General features: G+C 40.1%; 1 protein-coding gene and 1 pseudogene across 1 annotated transcript in view; both read right to left on the bottom strand.

Annotated features, from left to right (window-relative positions):
* Positions 1-22,078, bottom strand: part of LOC149139839 (DNA-directed RNA polymerases II, IV and V subunit 3-like) — a 112,902-nt gene extending 90,824 nt beyond the window's left edge. The window contains exon 1 of the mRNA XM_089446602.1: positions 21,208-22,078. Coding sequence (XP_089302728.1) covers positions 21,208-21,641 — 434 coding nt within the window. The 5' untranslated portion in view covers positions 21,642-22,078. The remainder of the gene's footprint in view (positions 1-21,207) is intronic.
* On the bottom strand, positions 2,843-5,735 carry LOC149139840 (replication factor C subunit 2 pseudogene; annotated as a pseudogene).
* Positions 22,079-22,387: the final 309 nt, after the last annotated feature.

The raw sequence follows: 22,387 nt of genomic DNA, 5'->3' as shown, positions 1-22,387 counted from the left end.
ACAATTCAATCATTATGAAGAGTTAATCAGTGAATCAAGGAACCATATATCCCTCAACATGGCAACGCATAGGCATCAATCTCATCTAAATACACAAGAGCATACACTACTCATTAACAACCTAAGAAATTTAACTATCAACAATTAATCATTTACATTGCATTAAAAATTAAAATACACAAGGATACAAGTAGGAAACTTATCATAAGAAATAAAACACTGATAATTAAGAGTGGGACTTCAACTCTCCACCCAATCAGTTGACAAGCTGAAATGCATCGCTAACAATCAGGGGGGTCTCCTCGGTGTGAAGCCCCAATTAGACCTCACATCATTTGGGGTAGGAGCCCCATCCGATATGTGGGCCCAACTGCCACCATGAATGTTTCCGCTCTTGGCTGTTAAATGAGAAGGTGTCAGAGTGAGGATAAGAATAAAATGCCCAGACAGTGAAAACAATCAACCCAAGATTGACAAACTACAGAAAGAGGTACAAACAAGTCTTAGTAGCAATAAAAAGGGGTTTGTCATGAGAGGGATTAGTGAGCCAAACCCAATCAAACATACATAAACAAGAACATGCCCAAAGTTAATTGCAAACTAGTTCACAATAGATCACCGACATGGTGAGAAGTAAACAGAATCGAAAGCAAAACATACATGCAACAACTATGAACCAGTCCATAACATATTGTGTATATGAAAGCACACATACAAATACAGTGAAAATATCAGACAACCAATACAACCACCATGAGTAAGCATGGGAATCAGTGTCAAACATGAAGAACATCTTATTAATGTTGTTGCGACTTCAAGTACATATCTTGCAATTGACCAAAACCCAATAGTGGAACATGGGTTGTGCTCATATCAATGCCCAATGCAAACCCTAGCCTCACTACAACTCACTCTACTAGCTGCCAAGAGTTGAGTGCCTCTAGCTCTCAAGCACAAATCAGCTATCTAATCCTAGCCTCAACTCAAGTGCTAAAAGTCCCCCTGACAATGAGGCATGAGGGCAAATTTATAGAGATGAGGTGATTGTTCACCTACCGTGATCCTTGACCTCTCCTCATGACTCTTGAACTTCCTCACTTCTCTCTCATGCCTATTGTTTAGTACATGCTGAATTGATCTCAACATAATGTCGACATCATGATGAAAATATTTGCACACTGATAGAAGAGAGAATCTGACGAGAAAATAGAGGTTTTGAGAAACCCTAAGGTTGGTCCTTGTTGCCAACATTGTTGTGAAACCATGAAGACCTACATGAATGATTGAAATCCTTGCCTTCATGCCCCACTTGTATCCAGTCATCTTATGTCGTTGTGTTCCTAACATTGCCACCAGGTTTTAGGAGCCTGAATGGTTCCAGTTTCGATCTCGTTGAAACCCTGATTGTGTAGCTTTTGTGGAAACCCTAGCTCCCTTTCCTAGGTCAACATTCTCACTTTCCTTGCGATCTGCCATTGAGATTGACATAATGTCTAAGTAGCCACACAGATACAATGAGAAGCCTTGGCTTCTTCGCATAAATCAACATTCTCATCCCTTCTCTCTATCTGCAGGCGATTAACATTGGTCAAACATATTTATAAACAAAGAATGATTCTAGAAATACAATCAACTGATTGAAAGAAAAACATTAAAACAAATAATGTTAGTTTAGACCCCTATGTGGTCAGTTGCTATGCCACAGTGTTATAATGCCTGTGCAGCCTGTGTAGGATCTGTGGCCTGATTCAAGGGGTACTTTATCAACTGGTGTGAAATATCTAAGGCTTTTCCATCATCCATATACATGAAAAGTACCTTTTGGACAATGCCCTCTATCGCACATATGCTCCCTTATAATATACCATTTTCGATTGCTATCGTGGTGTTGTTTGATGCCTTAGCTTGCCCTTGCCTTTGAGTACATCGCCACATCACTATTGGAACAACATTAGCTTTACTGTTGCATATATTGATCCAATGCAAGGCGTTACTCATAATTTGGATTTTGACACACCCCTTTGTCAATGTCTTGTGCATGCAAAACACTCAGCACCACTTCTTATCCATTAACCATCCTCTGCTCTGCACTATCCTTCTGGGACTTCATAGTGTTGTTTAATAAGATGACAAAGAGAATAAGAATATGCAACCGCAGGAGATAACCCATTTGATCATGCCTCATCGCTTGACTAAGAGACAAAATGCGATGGGAATTAGGCAGGTCGCATTGGTTGTGGGTCGCAAATGTGGCCTTGAATGCAAGTCGCACACCACCTGAGGACATAGGTCAGAGTGTAGACAGATTAGTGTAGGTCGCATTTCACCAATGCCAATGAAGGGGAGGTCGTAAAGTGGCAGACTCTGGGAGGTCGTGAGGTCTGTTGGCTCAAAATCATGTGACCCTACGACTGGTCATGTTCAAGAACTGCGCCCTGTGGAGGTCACATGTTCGCATTTGACCAAAGGTCACACCTTCAGTTGCTTCTTGAGGTTGCGACTCAGCAACTGGTGAGAGAGGGTTGCAATTGAGGGTCACATTTCAGAGTGCATGGCTAGGGGAATATACCGCACCAGCGAGGGTCTGCTCACTCTATTGACGAATGACCTCATTACACAGTGTGGCGCTGCATGCATATCATATCATACTGGTTCATGTTTGAATTTGTTTCAAGAAAACATTCTTGAGACATGTCATGAAGGCATGCATCATACTGCTTGCTACATCCAGTACCTGAAAGTATTCTTCACCCTATCCACTAGTCACCATGAATTGTGAGCAGAGAATGAACTCATTAGTCAGCTATTTAGTCAAGTGTATTTCAGATCAGTAACAACATTCTTAGGTCATATTACACAAGGAGCGCATTGCATTGTTGGCTATATCAAGCAACTGTAGTTATTCATCAGCTTCGTTAATAAGGCATTTATCAGCCTCAACTAATCTCTGGGTTATTCGTGCCTTTGTCTCATCAAAAGTATCTATAGCTTGGACTACCATGTCGTATAACTAAGAAAAGATTTGGGATGTTGGTTGTCCCTCAAATATGATGTCTGAAACGTCTTTCTGCGCCAATTCAAATTAGCCAATTCTGCATGCTTGAAACAATGATTGGACCACCTCCTTTGGTACTATCCCTGAAACACTAATGACGTCGGTGTTGGAAATGGATGATCCATACAAGCGAGCAACACGTTACAAATACATGATAGTTCATCGAAGATCACCTTCAGAAATACAACTCAACATTCTCAAGGCATATGAATCAAGATGAACTCCTTCCTCTTTGCAAATAAAACAAAACCTTGTAACTTTGAAGTATGTCTCCATCGTTCGACACAAGGAATTTTGGGCATCTCCTGTCATAGAATCTGCCTCATCTAAGATGATGAGTTTGAAAGGTGGACAAAGATAACCATCGTTCATATTTCCAAAACCTACTGCAATTTCTGCAAACTCCTTTATCTTTGTGCGTACAACATTAATACCACGATCATCACTTGCATTCCGCTATAAAACTCTTGATTTGTATTCAGGCCCGAAAAGCTGGTGTGCGATTGCAAGAGTTGTAGTAGTTTTCCTTGTCCCTGGAGGACCATACTTGAAACCGTCTTCTTTGCTATCATTCTCTCAAAATACAGAGAACACTTGATTGTTTGAAAGGTTTTTGTTGTAATATGAAATTGTGGTGCCACTTCCTTTATGTATTGCGACTAATTACAACGCACCCCTTCGTGCCCCTTTAATGCCTTCCGTTATAGACAAGTACTGATGCAACACGTGGTCTTGGATGATTCAAAATAGATAAATCTCAGTGCTTCGTCATTCGGCATGATTCCAGTTATGCCACATGTGTTGGTTTCATTAGCGTATATTTTAGACAAGTTGCCAGTGCTATGAATAGGTTGATATTGTCATAGCAGGTTAGTCCTTTTATACAAGTTTGTTTAGTTCCGAACACATGCATTAACCTAACGACCAAGGTGGTGCTAACATATCAAGGGGTTCTTGCCATGATGCAGATCTAGTGTGATGTGATACACATGGGGCATAAGGGTGAGGTTGAAACATGAAGGTGACTCCCATTCTGACCATCTAGGGCTTCAAGGATGCGCATGATGAGGATAACAATACATCAACCCTCATGAATTTGGAATGGGTGAGGATGATAGTGAGGCGAAGTCATTGACAAAAGGTAATCCCATCAAGCCTAATGCTATTGATGTGATCATGCTTCACAATAAGATGAGAAGGGTGAAGATGATAAGCACCCTAAAGAATGACGATTAATTGAAAGCAGGGTTGGACCTTCAATCACATAACTCTAGGGTTACAAGGATGCAAGAGGAATATATAATTCCCGCAAACCCTAATGCACATGCTGAGGTGTAGGACCAGTCAAGGACCTAGGGTAATATGTTTTGCAATGACCCTCATCATGATGTCATGCGAATCCGATGAGAATGCAACCCTAGAGGCATGCAAATTAGGTCAATATAGGAAAGGGATTACACTTTTGCCAATTTAGGGCTTCTCTCAAACCCTAGTATGGTCAACATAACGAAAGCAAGATCGAAGTCTTGTTTGTTCACACAAGGTGCCACCACTAATTGAGCAATGAGTACTATGGAAAGTTAAGTTTTGAATTCATGGGAGACTCTCAATACATCAATGGAGAGACAAACCTTCAAAACCCTAATGCAATCAAAAGGTCAGTATCAGAGACACCACATTATGTGTGGATTCAATATGTGAAGCGTGAATGGGCACACCAACAGGGTTTGATAGGAAGGGTCGCAGAGAGTGTAACCAATTGAAGACCTTATCAAAACCCTAATAGCCTAGGGCGAGCAGAGGGGGAGCCAAAATTTTGGGTGTTGTTGTAGCGGCTACAACACAACCCTAGGCCAACTGCAACACAGTCTTTCTTGCAATTGTCCACTGCCTAGGGAAGTTTACAAGGCTTCAAGTCCAGATTTTGTTGAGGTATTGCTCAACTTTTCAGGAGTATGGGATTTCTCTGTGGGTGATTTATCAGTTGTCTTTTCAAGGCAAGCAATGCAAGTCTAGTAGCACATTATCTAAGCGGTTTATCAACTTACTAAGCAAGCAGCGGGTGGTTTATCAATCTCCTTGGAAAGCACCCAATGGTTTATCAACCCCTTTCTACAAGCACCCCCAGTGATGGCTACCCTTCCTAGTGGTTTAGCAGCCTTACAGCAAGCACCAGAGTGGTTTATCAACCTACTAGGCAAGCATTGGGTGGTTTATCAACTTCCTCAACAAGTACCCAATTGGTTTCTCAACCCCCTTTCGGCAAGCACTCGTCACCCAAATTTTCTCCACTAAGCCTCCCACTGATCCTTCCAGCTTGGGCATCACAGTCCAGCTACTCCCATGCATCAATGTTGAAGTCAACACACCTCAGTTGCGCTAATCAAAAGATTTTTTGAACTTTGTCTTGCATTTTTTTTGCCTCTCCTACACACAACCTTCTCCTCCCATCCTTGCTATGCCCTCCTTTCTCTATTATCTTGAATAACAATGCCCCCTTTCTCTGTGTCCTTTTTCGTTTTTTTCGTCCTCCCACGTGACGAGAATCATTCTCCCTTGAGGAATCTCGACGTAGCCTCTTTCCATCATCACAATTGTAACCATATGGTGGTGGGCATGTTATCATGGTAGCTCCCCCCCAATCAAAACTCTCCCTAAACCATGTATATGTCAATCCCATTACTTACACCAACCTACCACGTTTCATTAAATCATTTGCAATTATATTTAAAATTACAAAATATACCATTCGTTCATAGTCCTCTATGTTGGTGACACACTTCATCATTTGTTCATTAGAAAATAGGGGTCACGCAAGGGGTGCTACACCCCAAGAATAAAAGAGGCCGTGGGGTGAAGGATCCTCCACAATCCAAGCATACTTGGATACTAGGAAATGGAAAGAAAATATCTATTTGGGAGGACAACATCATGGGAAAGTTATCCCCTTCTCTCAAGGTAAAATTACACCCTCTAAAGCTATGGATGGATAGTGAAAATCTCAAAACCTTATTGACATTTCAAAAGTGGTTAGTGAGCTCTAATCACTAACTAGGATCGAACATAAGTACTCCTTCTGTGCACCTCGCTCATTTAGTTTCAAAGCTTACTAATGCATTAAGTGGGTGCGCATCATGGGATATCCACTTAAGAGATCATAAAAGTTGGGGGTTTGTTGATTACTCTGAAAAAAGGGGCATACGTAACTCAATTATCATATCTTCCTCTACCTTTTCAATCTCGAATCTAGATATTCATTTAGCACAATGATAGGCTTCCCAAGAGTAACATATGTTGTGGGATTATGGTACATGGAAAGCTCCTCACATCGAATAATTTGAAATAGAGAGGAAATCAAGGACCCTCATACATACCTCAGTTATCATATCTTCCTCTACCTTTTCAATCTCGAATCTAGATATTCATTTAGCACGATGATAGGCTTCCCAAGAGTAACATATGTTGTGGGATTATGGTACATGGAAGGCTCCTCACATCGAATAATTTGAATAATTTGAAATAGAGAGGAAATCAAGGACCCTCCAAGTGTAAGTTATGCCATTCTAATGAAACCCTCCAAGTTTGATTTATGCCAATCTAATGAATAATATCATCTATGGGAAATTTAAAGTCAAAAATGAATCTCAAAACAAAAAATGTACTAACAAAATTATATTTAAAATAACCAATAGGATTCAATATGAAGTCATCACTAGGAGTAAGTAGTTTGCAAGGAAAAGAAGAAAACTACTTTTTTAATTGTATTTTTGACTTATCTCCTAACAGGATTACTCAAATGTCAAGTGTATACACCTGTTGGATGCGAAATTAATTCCGCATCCAATGAGTACCCACTTTGCATACTTCTAAGTAAACCGACATCGAAAAAAATTGAAAATACATGAAAAAAACTGTTTTTTTAAATGTATTTTTAACTTATCTCCTTATAGGATTACTCAAATATCAAGTGTATACACCTGTTGGATGCAGAATTAATTCTGCATCCAATGAGTACCCACTTTGCATACTTCTAAGTAAACCCACATCGAAAAAAAAATTAAAATACATGAAAAAAAATCGATGTTGTTCTACTCTGAATATGGTTTTTTCATGTATGTCATTTTTTTCCGATGTGGATCTACTTAGAAGTGTGCATAGTGGACACTCACTGGATATGAAATTTAATTCCGCATACAATGGGAGTTTACACTTGAAATTTGAGTAAACATATAAAGAGATAAACTGAAAATACAATAAAAAAATAGTTTCATTTCTTTCTTTAAAATTTCACAACTATTATCTTACTATTTTAACTATTATTTTATTGTTTTCCTTAGAAAGCTCATTTTAGACATCAAAATTCCACTAATGTTTTTTAATATAACTATACCAAAGTAGGTCTAGATATCAACTTTTGTAGGAATTAATCATGATGTTAGAATTCCCCACACATGGAAAGAAATGTTGTCCCCGTGGGGAAATATCTATAAAGGAACAATGCAAAACAAAAATGCCTTAAAGAGAAAATGAGATGCCCTCTCTAAATATATATGTTAGGAGATATGGCTTTCTAGGAATAATGTAGTATTCAATCAGAAAAGATAAATCCAACCCTAACAACAACAAAGACAAAAGGACTCTTAGCTAAGTTGCACGAAACGGGGAAACGCGGAAGCGAAACGAAACGGGAAGCGAAACGAAACGCGACTCTACGCGATATGTGCAATCATAAAGCATGAATGATACATTTACTTACATAAACATTTAAGAAACGAGTTTCGTTTCAACGGAAGCAACTTAGACTCTTAGCAAAATATTTATTTCATAAGTCTAAAAAGGAAGAACAAGCCTTGAAAAGGATGAAGAGGCCCAACTCAATCAACTTCAAATCCAAAATGCCGCTCATCCGCCCTCCACCTTGGTCAATCCAAGGTCATCCACATTAGATAATCTGGCTATGTACTTAGGAATTCATCGACTAGTAAAGGGAATTCAATCCAAGGAAGAACAAGCCCTGAGAAGGATGAAGAGGCCCAACTGAATCAATTTGAAATCCAAAATGCCCCTCATCCCCCTCCATCTTAGTTAATCCAAAGTAATCCACATTAGATCATTTGGTAAGGTAATCAGGAATTCATTGATTAGTGAAAGGCATTAGGTAAAATCTGAGGTTTAAAATGGACATTCTACGGAAAATGATAAAATAATAATTAAAATAATAAAATAAAAATTCTAATTTTTTAAAGAAAGATAATAAAATAAAAATTCTAATTTTTTAAAGAAAGATAATAAAATAAGAGTTACGATTATTTTTTTTGTTCTGAAAAAAGGAAAAAAATGGCGCTCGCTTCTGCTAGGGTTTCGCGCTCCTTCCCCCGGCAGCTCGGCTCCTTCGCCTGGGTTCCTTCCTCTGTCGCGGTCTATGGCGGCTGGGGTTTCCTGGGTTTCGAAATCTCTAAAAAGATCATCTGCTTATGCGGCCTCAGATCGAGATCCCTGTCGAAGAGATTCTGGGAGATATGGAATGCTGCTCCGAGTTTTTCTCATGAAGGAGGGGAGCGTATGGATGATCTCTGTTTTGGGGCCAGACAAAAACCAGAGAAGGGATTTCTTGGTTTTGCTCAAAGATGCGAGCCCATAGCTGCGAAGGGTTGCTTTCACTTGCTGTTGGGGGCGTCGAAAGATGAAGACGCTGGTGCGTGGGTAACATTCCTTCCGCGGTTTTTCCTCTGCCATTGTCGATTTATTAGTTTTCCCCGAATGTGTCTGCTCTTAGCTGTGGGAAAATACGAGTATTTTTTCTTTCTGCCGCATATTTGTGGGGATTTTTCTCACCTAGATACAGTTTCAAGTTTTGTATTGGGGAGGGAAAATCGATCTGTTTTACTCCGGTTTTTTTTCAAGGGGAAGATAGGTCTGCAAGGTTGGGGCTTGGGCAGTGCTTTGTGGTTCTCGTGTTCCGCTGCCCTCCTGTTCTCATCTAATCAGATGCGAGAGCAAGATCCTCAGGCGGAGAAGACCACTAGGCTAAGGGTCATCCCCTCCAAAAGCGTCACAAATCCAGAGGACAAGATTCCCCTGTTTCGAACAGAACCTGTGGAATTTTTTCTTGAGCACAGGATAAATAGCTTTGGGGATCCTGCCCCCCTGTACGCCTCTGAGATCCAAACAGCAACAGTTTCAGGGGGAAAAAAGTCTAAGCTAGGCCTCAAGGACCCAGAACAAGATCGCATTCAAATTTTTATCAGATCCCTGTCAGGGAAATCTATCTGCAAGCAAATCTGGACAGAAACAGTGATAAAAAATTTAAAGGATGAAATTCAAGCAGATTTAGGCATCCCATCAAATCTGCTAAGCTTGTTACATGCAGGCAAAATCCTGCAGGATAATTTTACAATACAGCACTACGGCATAGGTCGAGACTCAACTATCTTTGTAAGCACAAGGCTGAGAGGAGGAAGCCCTGGTCCAGGCCCTAAAGGCATTGGTTCTTTTAAAGATGTTGCTACATCAAAACCTACAGGATCCTACCGCGACGCAGCAAAAGGGAAAGAACCCACAAAGGGGAAAGAACATTCAGCTGTTAATATACCTCCAGGGCAGTATATCGTGGATGAAGTACCAGAGAGCCCCTCCATTCCTCTGGATATCCCAGAGGTAGAGTGCATATTCTCAGATCTACAAAAAAAAGCCGTTATTTGTAGATTTAACGGCTTCTGGCCCAGAACAGATACTTTATATCAATGGATCCATACGGCCTGGACAACAAACTGCCAGATCCACCTATGCTCGAAGGGTTTCTTCATAGTAATTTTTCGCGCTGAAGAAGATAGGGAAAAAGTACTCACTGAAGGACCATGGTTCTGGGGCAGCGCCGGATTATTTGTTACCCCTTGGTTCCCGGAATTTGATCCAAATACCATGGTGGTATCAAGGATGCCGGTATGGGTAAGGCTGCACAACCTTCCGATACATTTCTGGCACTTCAAGACCTTATCAGTTATAGGGAATACTCTTGGAAAAATGTTAAAGATCGATACAGAAAGACACTTAAAAGGAATTTTTACCTTTGCTAGAATATGTGTCGAGGTTGATCTCAGCCAAGGGTTACCGGAAAGCATCATCCTGAATTTCAACAATACACAGTGGAAACAACCTCTGGACTATGAGAATACAGCATTCAGATGCAGGGGATGTCAACAAACAGGTCATCTGTTCAATGCATGCAAAAGTCTAAACAAGAGCAAGCCACAACAAAGGAAACACAAAGGATGGCAGAACATAGACTCTGTCATGAAGAAGAGAACCGCGGGAAAGAAAGCCCCCTCAGTAACAGAAGACGAAGAAACAGAAGCAGAGGAGGATGATACCACCATTGAGGAGGTTGAAATAGAGAACCAAAAGGAGAATATAGCAGTCAACAAGGATTCACAGTCACACTCAAATCAGGCAGAGACCCCGCAAAATCAGGCAGAGATGACAAGCGTGGATCAAGGCACTGGAGGCATCAAACGGCATCATCACTCAGATACTTCAGATTCAGACAAAGAAACAGGGCATCCAAATGTATCAACCCAGCTAGTCATTGCCTCGACCGAGCCCACTGTGGGTGAGTGGCGCAAGGTTGAAAAGAAAAAGGGGAGGAAAACCTGAAGCGTCCCTTCCCCCTCTCTCCTCTCTTTCTATTTCTCTTATTCTTTGTGCACGTTAGTCCTCTAACGTTGCGTGGGGTGCGAAAGCACTCAAGCCCTTGTGGCAGCTTACGGAATGCTTTTTTGCTTCTGGAAATGCTCAACATATGCAATGTAACTTTTTATTTTTTCTTAATAAAAAGTTCGCTTGAGTTACGATTTTTTAAAGAAAAAAAATGAATTCTTTATTGTATATTCAACTTATCTACTCATAGGTTCTATTCAAATGTCAAGTGTAAGCACTCAATGGATATGGAATTAAATTCTGCATTTGAGTACCCACTTTGCATAGTTTTGAGTTGTAAAGTTTTGTAGATGTTCTATGCTAAGAGCAATTTCACTTTTCTCACAGCAATCATACAAGTAGATAAGCAAAATGCAGATAGAACATATAAGCAGATCTTACAGAAGACAAATCAGAAACAAGAAAAATGTATGTGTTTGTTTCGGCGGTCAACAGGATGCTTCAACCAGCAAAGTCTCCTTTGGTCAACCAGCCCAGCATGTGTCACAACAACCCTCCAACCAGTAGATGAGTCAACCCAAGTCAGTTCTACAAAAGTCAACGTTGTCCTGAAAAGTCAACGCAGGGGCAGCAAGCTAAAAGTCAACGCAGCAGCAAAACGGTCAACCCTTTGACCTCGATTTTTGTGCCAGGTAGTATGGCCTTCAAAAATCAAACCTCCCACAAGTTTTCAGCTTGTTTGGACCAAGCGTTGACCAAAGTCAACGCTGGTCAAACTTCTGCGAAACCCTAGCAGCAGAAACCCTAGCAGCAGAAAAATCCTCTTCGTCCTTCCCACGTGTGGCTGAAATTCGTCCTCCAGGTAGCTCGTACTTTTTAGGATGAGAGAGGAAGATGTGAGTTGTTTTTGTGATCAAATTCTCTCCAACTTTTCCTGTATATATATATCCATCAATGAGGGTGTGTGACACATCTGTTGGGCATGTGAGCCTACATTACAAAACTGGCTGACCTTTGCACATATAATTTATTAAGAATAATAAATTCAAAATATAAGTTCTGTTCATCGGATTAAGACTATTTTTATATGGATTTTACACCTCTCAGAAAGAGGAATCCAACAAAAATATTAGCCTCTTAATCTGAGCATCAGAACATGGAGTTTGGACCTAGTTGTCCAAATTTAACACTCCCTCTCAACTAGGGAGAACTCCATCTATTAGTGCAATTAACATCGTGAGTCATCCCGCCGAAACTTGCTTTGCTGGCTTCTTTATTTCAGAACAGAAGTGGGTCAGTCACAAAGACATCATTCCCCGACTGACATAATCAGTCCAGAGGTCCCAGGCCTCACAAATCTTGATCCCAGATCAAGTGGTTGGACCATGCCATCCTAGATAGAGAGTACGGCAATCTCTGATGCGCCCATCAGTCTTTGCTAATAGTCTCTAGCTTTTCCACACCTCATTGGCCAAATGAGAGGTACTTCCCATGAGCCCTGAACTCAATGGGTAGGATGCATACGGGGCACAGATTAAATGAGTGGCGAACCAGCTCAATAATCACAAGGGTGGGGCAGAAGCATTATGAGTGCTTATAGCTCCGAGAAGCTATCCCCAAAGCCCCCAGAGCTCCCAGAGCTCATTGTCCAACAAGACCCACATCATAGGGTCTTTCCACGACACCAAGACTCTCACGGAAGGTTAGGAACTTGACCTTCCCCAGGGGCTTAGTGAGAATATCCGCGACCTGCTCATCAGTTCCTATATGATCGAGCCTTACGGCGCCTCGCTGTACCATATCCCGGATAAAGTGGTACCTGATATCAATATGCTTGGATCGGTCGTGGAACACAGGATTCTCAGTCATACGAATCCCACTCTGATTATCACAGAGTATTACAGTGGTATCTAGCACATGTTGGAACAGCTCACTAAAGAGCTTCCTCAACCAAACTGCTTCACAACAGGCCATACTAGCAGCAATGTATTCGGCCTCCGCAGTGCTCAAAGCCACCGACTTCTGCTTCCTGCTCATCCATGAGATCGAAGCAGAGCCAAGATTGAAACAGCATCCAGATGTGCTCTTACGATCCACCACACTGCCAGCCCAATCGGCATCAGTATATCCCCGGAGTATCACACTCCCGACAGTGTATCTCAGCCCATGGTTTATCGTGCCCCGAAGATATCTCAAAAGATTCTTGGCACCAACCCAGTGAAAATGATGAGGCTCAACCATCTGTTGACTCAAAGTATTCACTGCAAAACATATGTCCGGACGGGTGTTCACTAAGAACATCAAAGCTCCTATGAGTTGACGATACTCAGTAGGATTGGCCAAGATAGGCCCTGCAGCGCTGCCACTCAACTTCTTAAAGTTGAGTTCCATTGGTGTCGACACGGACTTACAGTCCACCATCCCAAATCTTTCCAGAAGCTTCACAATATACTTTCCTTGAGAAAGGAAAATCTCTCCAGGTCTCTGCCAGACCTCCAGGCCTAGGAAATAGTGCATCAGTCCTAGGTCTTTCATCTCGAACTCAGCAGCAAGCTCCCTCTTACATTGATGAATGAGAGGGTCATCACCTGTCAGGAAGAGGTCGTCCACATACAGCACTAGAATGAGAGGCTTTCCTTCCTCAACCTTAAAGTAAAGGTTTGGATCAGCATTGCTTCGAGTGAAGCCCAGCTTCATCAAGTAACGATCCATCCTCTCATACCAAGCTCTGGGTGCTTGCTTTAACCCATAGAGGGCTTTCTTCAACCTGCAGACATAAGTGTCTCGATCTTGAACTTCAAATCCCAGAGGTTGTTCTACATACACCTCTTCCTTTATTGCACCATGCAGAAAAGCAGTCTTGACATCCATCTGATGAAGACTCCATCCTTGTGTAGCAGCAAGGGCTATGATGGATCGGATGGTGGTATATCGAGCCACAGGTGCAAATATATCGTCATAGTCAATTCCTTCCTTTTGAGAGAAGCCACGGGCAACAAATCTTGCCTTAAACTTTTCAGCACTCCCATCAGATCCATGTTTAATCTTGTAGAGCCATTTAGCGGTGACAACAGATTTGTCCTTCGGTCTCGGGACCACATCCCAGACATCATTCTTCATAATAGCCTCATATTCTTCATGCATAGCATCCTTCCAGACTTGATGCTTGATGGCTTCTTCAAAAGATCCAGGTTCAGATTGTATAATAGTACTCATGGCAGCTAGATACCCTTGGTATCTACACGGCTTCTTGCTTTCTCGGAATGTTCCCCTTGGGGCAGCATGACCCTCAGCATCTTCGAGAGTGTCCCTGAGCCATGATGGCCTCTTTCCTAGAGAAGGGGAAGGATCAATAGGGTCCATTGGCTCTTCAACATCAGGCATAGTCTCATCCTGGGGTTCTTCCAGATTTCCAGGTCTTTCTTCATGGTTTTCTTCAGATCTAGGAAGATCTACTACTTTCTTCAGGGAAGCATCTTCGTCAAAAGTGACATCATGGCTTATCTCTACTTCCCTTTGACCAGGTACATAGACTCTATATGCCTTAGAAGTCTCACTGTAGCCCACAAACATTCCTTTCTTCCCAGTAGCGTCCAGCTTACTTCTCTTTTCTTTCGGCACATGAAAATAGACAGGACATCCAAAAATTCTAAAATGTGAGACATCGGGTTTCTTACCAGAGAAAACCTCTTCGGGAGTTTTGGAGTCCAAAGCGGAATGAGGGCATCGGTTTTGAATGTACACAGCAGTATTTGCAGCTTCTCCCCACAGAAACTTTGGAAGACCCTGGTCACATAGCATGGCACGGGCAGCTTCCACAATAGTCCTATTCTTGCGTTCAGCAACACCATTCTGCTCAGGAGTATATGCAGTGGTAGTCTCCCTCTTAATGCCAGCTTCTCTGCAAAAGTCTTTGAACTCATTTGACTCATATTCAGTGCCATTGTCAGTCCTCAAAATCTTGATCTTCTTTCCGGTCATATTTTCCACCAAGGCTTTGAAGGTACGGAACCACATGAAAGCCTCATCCTTCTTCTTCAAGAAGTATATCCAGGTTTTGCGAGAGAAGTCATCAGTAAATGTCATATAGTAAGAACATCCCCCCAGGGATGTTACAGGCAACATACCGGAAAGATCAGAATGGACCAGTTGCAATATCTCAGATGTCTTTGTGACACTTGAGGGGAAAGGTCCCCTTGTATGTTTTCCTTCAGCACAGCCCTTACATACACCTTTATGATTATTTCCAAAATCAGGCATCCCTGTCACCACCTTCCTTGCTTCGGGAAGAGCCTTGTAATGAAGGTGTCCAAATCTTCGGTGCCATAGTTCGGTTTGACGGATAGTATCACAAGTCATAGCTCCCAACGGACTCCCTCCAACCTGGTAGAGTGTACCAACTCTAAAACCAATTGAGATAGCTTCCTTGAAGCTCTTCTTCCACATGAGTACCTTTCCATCAGAGAAAGTTACATTGAATCCTTTGTCTTCCATGGCAGATACAGACACAAGGTTCTTCTTCAATTTGGGTACATAGAGTACATCTTGTAGATGGAGGACTTGTCCTTGAGACAAGTGGAGGGTCACAGTCCCGGTCCCTTTCACAGGATAAGTGGCATTATCCCCGAGGGTAATTTCTAGATTAGTATCCCTTTCAACCATGTCAGAAAGTGCTTCCTTGAATCCGGTGATGTGTCTTGAGGCACCACTATCGATTAGCCAGACATCCATAGTGTCGGGCGGAGATGCAGCTGAGAGAGCAGATATTAGAATATACTCATTTCTTTTATCAACAACATTGGACTCCTCATACCTGGTATTTCTGGTCCTTTTAGAAGGTGGATGGTTTCCTTCAAAGTGAGCCTTCCTCTTTCCTTTGGATTTGACATTTCTTTGATTCCCATTCCTTCGGTTGTTGTTGTTGTCGTCACTATCGGGAGAATTCTTCTGGAAGGGGCATTCTCTAGCATAGTGTCCAGTCCTATGGCAGGTGAAACATTTACCCTTCTTCTTTTGAGTCTTAGTCCTTCCTTTGTCCTTGGAACCACCAGAGTTCTTCTTTCCGGAATGAGCAACATAGGCAGCATTTCTTTCATTATCAAATTCCTTCATCCTTGATTCTTCTTGCATACATCTAGACAGAAGCTCATCAAAGTTAGGGATGGTATTATTGTTGAGAATGGTAGTTGTGAATACTTGCCATTCATATGGAAGTCCTCCAAGTGCAGTGAGAACCATCTCACGATCAGCTATTGTCTCCCCAATAGCTAGCAGATTGTTCCTGGTTTCGGTCAACTTCATAAAGAAAGTTTGAATAGACTCGTCTCGGCCCTTCTTCATATTCTTCAACTTGTTCTTGAGGAATAGCACTTGGTTCACATTGTTTACTCGGAACATAAGTATCAGTTTGTCATACATCTCCTTGGATGTGCCTAGTTCAGATATGTAGGCAACCAGACTCTTATTTATGGATTCCCTAATCAGCAGTTTTGCTCTGATTTCTCCCTTCTTATACTTGTGTTTAACAGCAGCAGAGGCATTTGATGGAGGTTCTTGAATCTTCCCTGTCACATGATCTAGGAGATCATGATCTTCTAATTTGAGATCTAATAACATCTTCCAGGCATGGAAGTCATCACTTCCAGTCAGCTTGTCATTCTCCCTGAATTCAAGCTTAGAGGAATCCATTTCCTTCGATGATGATTGCTATAGATAGAGTTTGTCTTCACCTCAGCTCTGATACCATGTAAAGTTTTGTAGATGTTCTATGCTAAGAGCAATTTCACTTTTCTCACAGCAATCATACAAGTAGATAAGCAAAATGCAGATAGAACATATAAGCAGATCTTACAGAAGACAAATCAGAAACAAGAAAAATGTATGTGTTTGTTTCGGCGGTCAACAGGATGCTTCAACCAGCAAAGTCTCCTTTGGTCAGTCAGCCCAGCATGTGTCACAACAACCCTCCAACCAGTAGATGAGTCAACCCAATTCAGTTCTACAAAAGTCAACGTTGTCCTGAAAAGTCAACGTAGGGGCAGCAAGCTACAAGTCAACGCAGCAGCAAAACGGTCAACCCTTTGACCTCAATTTTTGTGCCAGGTAGTATGGCCTTCAAAAATCGAACCTCCCACAAGTTTTCAGCTTGTTTGGACCAAGCGTTGACCAAAGTCAACGCTGGTCAAACTTCTGCGAAACCCTAGCAGCAGAAAAATCCTCTTCGTCCTTCCCACGTGTGGCTGAAATTCGTCCTCCAGGTAGCTCGTACTTTTTAGGATGAGAGAGGAAGATGTGAGTTGTTTTTGTGATCAAATTCTCTCCAACTTTTCCTGTATATATATATCCATCAATGAGGGTGTGTGACACATCTGTTGGGCATGTGAGCCTACATTACAAAACTGGCTGACCTTTGCACATATAATTTATTAAGAATAATAAATTCAAAATATAAGTTCTGCTCATCGGATTAAGACTATTTTTATATGGATTTTACACCTCTCAGAAAGAGGAATCCAACAAAAATATTAGCCTCTTAATCTGAGCATCAGAACATGGAGTTTGGACCTAGTTGTCCAAATTTAACATGAGTAGATCCACACCAAGATAAAGTGATACATGAAAAAATGTGTTTCTTTGAAAAATCACATTTTCTCATGTATCTTTAGTTTATCTCGGTGTGGATCTACTTAAAAGTATGCATAATGAGTATTTGTTGAATGCAGAATTTACATTTGCATCCAACAAGTGCCTAAGCTTGACATTTGAATAAATCTATAATAAGTCAAAAATATGATTAAAAAAATATTTTTTTCTTTTTCCTCCTAATATATTTACCTTTGAAATTGATATCATCTTCTTGAATTACCCCCTATGCATAGTTTTGAGTAGACTCACAATAAGATAAATTGAAGTTACATGAAAACATGTGCTTCTTGCAAGAAACACATTTTTCAATTTATTTCAATGTGAATCTACTAAAAAGAATGCATTGTGGGGATTTGGATGTATAATTTAATTCCAACAAGTATATCTATAAGGAGACAAATCCAAAATACGATTAAAAAAAAGTATTTTTCTTTTATTTTCCCTCCAAAAAAAAAATCTACCTGTGAGGTTGACATCATCTTCTTGAATCTTATTAGTTCTTTTAAAGTTGGTACATTTTTGTTTTGATGCCCATTTTGGACCCCAAAATTCCCTACAGTTAGAAATCACACGGTCTATTCTTCAATGGTGCTTCAAACAGAAATCCAAGGTGGCAGGTGCAATGAAATACTCTTTAATCCTGGGGAAATACAATGGCATTTTTTGCATGGGGCCTAGGTCATGTAACAAATAATCAAACAGAGGCTTACACCTTATTTCAAGGCATCCTCATAGCCCAGGAAGAAAGAATCAGATCATTGATGATAATTGGGGATTCTATGATAGTAATCAAAGTCATGATTGATAAAGTGACACCAATGAACAACAAATTGGCCAACATTATACCAAGGGCAAAAAGGAAGCAAGTTTCTTCTTGGATTCCTCCTTTTTGATATGTCAAAAAGGGCTTCAATTCTCTGGCTAATAAATGGACTAATTTAAACACGAGTCTTGAACCAGGAAACCTTAGGAAAAATGGGGGTAGAAACAACATTTTTTATCCCATAAAGTTCAGCTTGGATTGACATTCAATCATCATTTAATTCCCCAAGAATAAATGGACAGAGCATCATTCTCCATGCTTCAATATGGGAGCTCGGGGGACACAATATGGTACTTGTAGCATGCAAGCATTTAGACCGTCATCAATATTTAACAGCTCAGAGCTTTAGTATGCTTTCGCAGTGGGAAAATGACGAGAGCAGATGACCAAAATTGGCATCATAGTAGCCTAAATCCAATGAGTATCAACCCTTTTGTTTCACTCGAAATTTCTCTTTAGGCTATTGGTCGGGCACCATCTGTGCTAATGTGGATTTTGGATTTGCTTCCGGTGATTCGGAGTTGGAGGAAGATTTTGGTTCAAAAACTCTGTAGGCCAATCTATATAATGAGCCTAACAATAAGCTCCATTTACAACTAAATGCCTCTTTGGTCTTGCTTTGGAATTTGACTTCTAGTATCGTATGCAATTCTGTAAGTCTTAATGCTATAGAATCCGTCTCTGAATCCCTTTTCGAGCTGGTGATTTGCACCAAGGTAAGACTCAAAGGAAATTGCACTGTGGGACCAGGTTTGACATGTTTTCTTACGGCCCTATCCCTATTCTTCTTGGAATCTCGTGGAACCCTTATGTCTTTTATTAAGCTAATACTGTTAGAATTTCTATGGAAATAGTTTTTTACTCTATGTTCAGTTAGTTCAGTTAATTGTCCTGTATTTGTTAGCTTTGGTTCAGCGTCTCGTTCTGAGTTGGTAATTTGGGACAAGTCTAAAGTTCAAGGAGTCTTGTTAAGAGGTCTACTTATAGGCAATTTTATTGTTGTGTGTCTTTGTCCTCCATATTCTGAAAACTTTTTGAAGTACTCCCTTTCTTTCATTGCAAATTGGGAATCTACCCTAAATTCGAATTTCTCTAAGCACAAAAGCCACAATCCTTTTGTGCAAGGATATATGTCTTAGGGAATTAACTATGTCTCTAATCTGGACTTAACTTTTAGAATTCAAGGAATAGAAGACTTTTTCCATCAAGGATTTAAGATCCTCCTCTACAAGTCATCTCTCCAACTTTCTGGATAGCTAAACTGCACGGCATGGACAATAGGGACCTTGCGGAATTCAGAAGAATCATACCAGGCATGAGGAAAGCATCCATTTCAACAAGAAAATCTTCCTTTCAATTAAGACAAAGATCAATGGGATTGAGCTCCATTGTTTATAAGAGCGTGAAAATATAATAAACATGCTAATGCAGCAAAAGCAAAGAATCAATACTGATGCTAAATGCAACAGGGTGAGAAATTTAGCCTTTGTAAAAAATCCCTATTTTTAGCATCCAATAATCAAGCATCCGACAATTATGAAATAGAAAAAACCAGTAGCCAACTCAAGAAGCCAATGAACCTGGAAAAGCAGAGCTCCCCTTCCTTTGATGCTGGGCAAGATGACACAAATAGAAACCGGGTCTTTCATTGAATTTTATGTATTTCAAAGTCATAAGATTCTTAGGAAATTTTGTGAAGCAAACCACAAGCAAGAACTCTTGGAATGTTTTTTTTTATGTAGACTATTTTGTACTGCCATGTCTCGACTTTTGGAACTCTGAACAGCTCTATGTAATTGTTGTTAACTCCACTACATTTCACTTATTAATATACTATTTTTTTTAGTTTAAATATTTTTACTTTTTCACTATTCATGAATTATAAATAGATAAACTATCCGTGATTTTGAAAGCCGGACAGCCCCCAAAAAAAATCAAAGAAAGTTAAAAAACTATTCAGGACCCTTTTAACTAACCTCCAATCTTTAAATACTCATTCCAAAAATTCATATCTGCAATTAAAAGATGCGGACTATGTTATACAGTTCTTGTTCTCTGTGAAAATAAACAAAGAAGAGCCGAAACAGTTTGCTGTTGATCTTTCTTGGAATTTAGTAGCGTCGATGTAAATGGTTTATTCCATTATTTACAGTACATATTAAAGTTTTGGCAATTAAGACGCAGATACTAAACCGTATATGCTGTTGATGCTCCTTTATCCAAGGAGTTGTTTAAATAATTTATCTTAAAAAAAATCAATTAATTTTGTGCCAATGCTAAAAATGTTCAGGAATGGGTATAATAGTGATTTCAAATAAATTGAATTCACATGAAATAGTTTTTTTTTTAATCGGAATATAGTGATGATTTCAACCAATAATTTGATTTTTTTATTATTTAAAATATATTATTGAATATATAAATAAATTTAACACCTCAAAAATATATTTTATTATTTAAAATATATTATTGAATATATAAATAAATTTAACACCTCAAAAATATTCAAAGCATTCAAATTTTATATATCAATTCAAATTTTTTTCTACACAATATAGATATGAACTAAAATTTTTTTTAATCTTTATTAAATTAAAATTAAAATTAACCAAAAAATATCTTAAAAAAAATCATAAATTACACTATATAAAAGTTTTAAGCCTTTCCATATTAAGAAGATTAAAAGAATAGGTAATTAAGAAGATTAAAAGAATAGGTTGCTGGCCGTGTCTGTTTTCTAAATGAAAGACAAATAACAAAGGCCAAACAATCATTTAAAATATATTTTTAAAACCCTGAAAAATATCCAAGCACAAGAATCTTACCTAATTCTACAGTGTGAATCAAATTTTTTTAAATCTTTACTAAATTTTAATTGAAATTAGCCTCAAAAAATATCTTGAAAAAAAATCATGAGTTACTCTATATAAAAGCTTTAAGCCTTTCCCATAGAAATTAAGAAGATTAAAGGAATAGGTCGCTTGCAGAAGGCGAATAAAGAAGGCGAGGGAAGCTTTCGATTGCCTACGTGGTCCCTTTGCGGGTGCTGACAGGCTCCACATCAGACTCGCCCATCGACATGGACGTGAGATCGGCGGCAGTAACATCAATATTTTCATCGCCTGTGCACTTGACCTCGAGGTTGAACTCCACAGTACAACGTTCGCAGGTGCCATCGCCATCGCAGGCATCGCAGTCCCTGGCGTACAGCATGCGGAGTGCGGAGTCGCTGACAAGAGGGATGAGTCCCAACCTGTGGGCCAAGAATTCGTCCGGAAGCACGCTACTGTTGGCCGTGATATAAACCAGCTCGATGGCCACCGTGGGCACCTCCCCTATCATCACCCTGCGGAGCGCGTTGGCAATGCTCAGATCAGTACCCTTCAGATCGAATTTCATGGAATCCTCTTCCAATTCTCGGATTTCCACAGTGGGGTAGCGCTGGTAAGACACGCCCGCCATTTTCCTGTTTCTGGACCTTAACACTTACACTTCCCCCAATTTTAAATTTCGCTAATCTTGCACTTCTGTTCAAGATGGCCATTATATTTGACTAGTTCGTTATTGTGTTTCTTGTAACTGCCCTCTATATGGCTGCATGAGGTGGCATTTTTTTGTTGCAAACAAATATATTTGAGAACTAATAACGAAGTAGAACCAAAAAGAAAGAGAATCGAACGGCCGCACTGCTAAGGATCCAATCACTGCGATTTGTGTTTACGAGCTAACTTGGCTTCCATATAGTGCCGGGGTGGGTGAAATAGAAAACGCGGTTGGAAATCCCAGCAATATTTAGCTCTCGACTTTGGGAAATAGATGAAGAAGCAGTTGCAATCAACAAGCAGGCAAGTTATTAGTGCTTCCCTTTCTGGGTTTCCCGCGCTAAACCTCTCCCAACACAACGCTTCTCCAGTCCGCTCGGACAGTAGTTATAACGGCCTACTACGCCCCTTTTGCTATCAAATAGTACGCAATGGTATGTAAGTCGTTTGTTATGAGCGTTACTCCGCAATAGTATATAAGTCACTTGTTAGAAATTTGAGTATGCACTAATATATAATATCTGTGAACATGTGAGGTATGTTATTATGTGTGAATAGGTGGGAGGTATGTTATTATGTGTGAATATGTGGGGTGTGTTATTATTTATTTTTATATATAGTTTTTAGTTTATTTGGTTAAAATGATATTGAAGATGAAATTATTTA

Source organism: Pinus tabuliformis, chromosome X, assembly GCF_031772625.1.
Source record: "Pinus tabuliformis cultivar Carrire ecotype Pingquan chromosome X, CPIR1, whole genome shotgun sequence".
In the NCBI taxonomy this organism is placed as follows: Eukaryota; Viridiplantae; Streptophyta; class Pinopsida; order Pinales; family Pinaceae; genus Pinus; species Pinus tabuliformis.
Note: the sequence above shows the minus strand (reverse complement) of the source record. Positions and strands in the feature narration are given on the sequence as shown.